At 45.3% G+C, this 1,325-nt stretch overlaps 1 protein-coding gene across 1 annotated transcript in view; it reads right to left on the reverse strand.

The window, feature by feature from the left end:
* Positions 1-1,278, reverse strand: part of EMH_0078840 (uncharacterized protein) — a gene marked incomplete at both ends in the record, with an annotated part of 2,883 nt that extends 1,605 nt beyond the window's left edge. The window contains 4 exons of the mRNA XM_013500052.1: positions 183-317; positions 535-570; positions 920-1,080; positions 1,275-1,278. Coding sequence (XP_013355506.1) covers positions 183-317; positions 535-570; positions 920-1,080; positions 1,275-1,278 — 336 coding nt within the window. The remainder of the gene's footprint in view (positions 1-182; positions 318-534; positions 571-919; positions 1,081-1,274) is intronic.
* Positions 1,279-1,325: the final 47 nt, after the last annotated feature.

Here is a 1,325-nt window from a genome sequence, read left to right on the forward strand (position 1 = left end):
GAGCACAGCGCAGTTCAGGCGGCTCACCAGACCCCCAAATGCCTGTAGACACCACAAACCCTAAACCCTAAACCCTAAACCCTAGACCCTAGACCCGAAAGCCTGAACGACAACATTAAAAGGGAGAACAAGGGGAAAGCCAACGAGGGTTTAGGGTTTAGGGTTTAGGGTTTAGGGTTTACCTGTTGCATGTCGTCTACCCTCTCCTCGAGGAGCAGCATCTTCTGTTCGTTGTCAGCCGCCCACTCCTTCATTTGCTGCTGCTTTTCAAACAACTCCCAGCTCCGTGTCTCCACCAACGACACAGCCGCCTTCGCCTGCGGTGTACATACACCCCAAACCCTAAACCCTAAACCCTAAACCCTAAACCCCAAACCCTAAACCCTAAACACTAGTCGGAGAAAGAACGGAGACGCAGGTCTGGCTACTTCTGGGCAGCTCCCGAAACAGGCCGCCAGAACCCTAAACCCTAAACCCTAAACTCTAAACCCTAAACCCTAAACCCTAAACCCTAAACCCTAGTAAGTCGTTTACCTGGGCCTCCAGTGCTTCTTTTGCTTCTTCTCGCAGCTGTGCAACACACAGACAGCAGAACAAAAATAAGGTACAGACCCCCAAAATAAATAACTAAATAAATAAATATATAAATATATATAAATATTTAAATGTTATACAGATACAAATAAATAAATACATAGTTGGTATAAACATAAAAAGATATAAGATAAACAAAGACAGAAAAAGGCAAACAAAAACAAACAAAAACAAAAAAACAAACAAAGAAAAAGAAGGAGAAACGAAGGGAAAGAGAGCGAAACGAAGAAGAGATAGAAACAAAACAACCCGATAAAAAAACAAAAGACAAACGAAGACAAAGACAAGCAAGAAGAAATAAATAAACTCTGTGGGGTATTCAGACCTTATGTGTTATCTCTCTCTGCATATCGGCGATCTGTTTTTCTGTTTCTTTTTCTTTTTTCTCGGCCTCCGCCATCAACCCCTTTAAACACGCATCCTGACGCAGCACGCGTGCATGCAGCTCCTCACGAGAAAGCCCCAACAGTGCGTCGCCGTCGAACCCTGAAGCACCACATAACACTGCATGCATGCACCATACACTCATGCATGCATGCATGCATGCACCATACACACATGCATGCATGCACCATACACGCATGCATGCATGCCTGCATGCACCATACTCACATGCATGCATGCATAAATGCATGCATGCATGCAGCATACATTCACGCGTGCATGCAGCATACACTCACGCATGCATGCAGCTGCATTGGCTGCAGCATAGGACAGCATGCAGGCAACAG

The sequence above is a fragment of the Eimeria mitis genome, genomic scaffold (assembly GCF_000499745.2).
Source record: "Eimeria mitis Houghton genomic scaffold, Emh_scaff4964, whole genome shotgun sequence".
NCBI classification, from domain to species: domain Eukaryota; phylum Apicomplexa; class Conoidasida; order Eucoccidiorida; family Eimeriidae; genus Eimeria; species Eimeria mitis.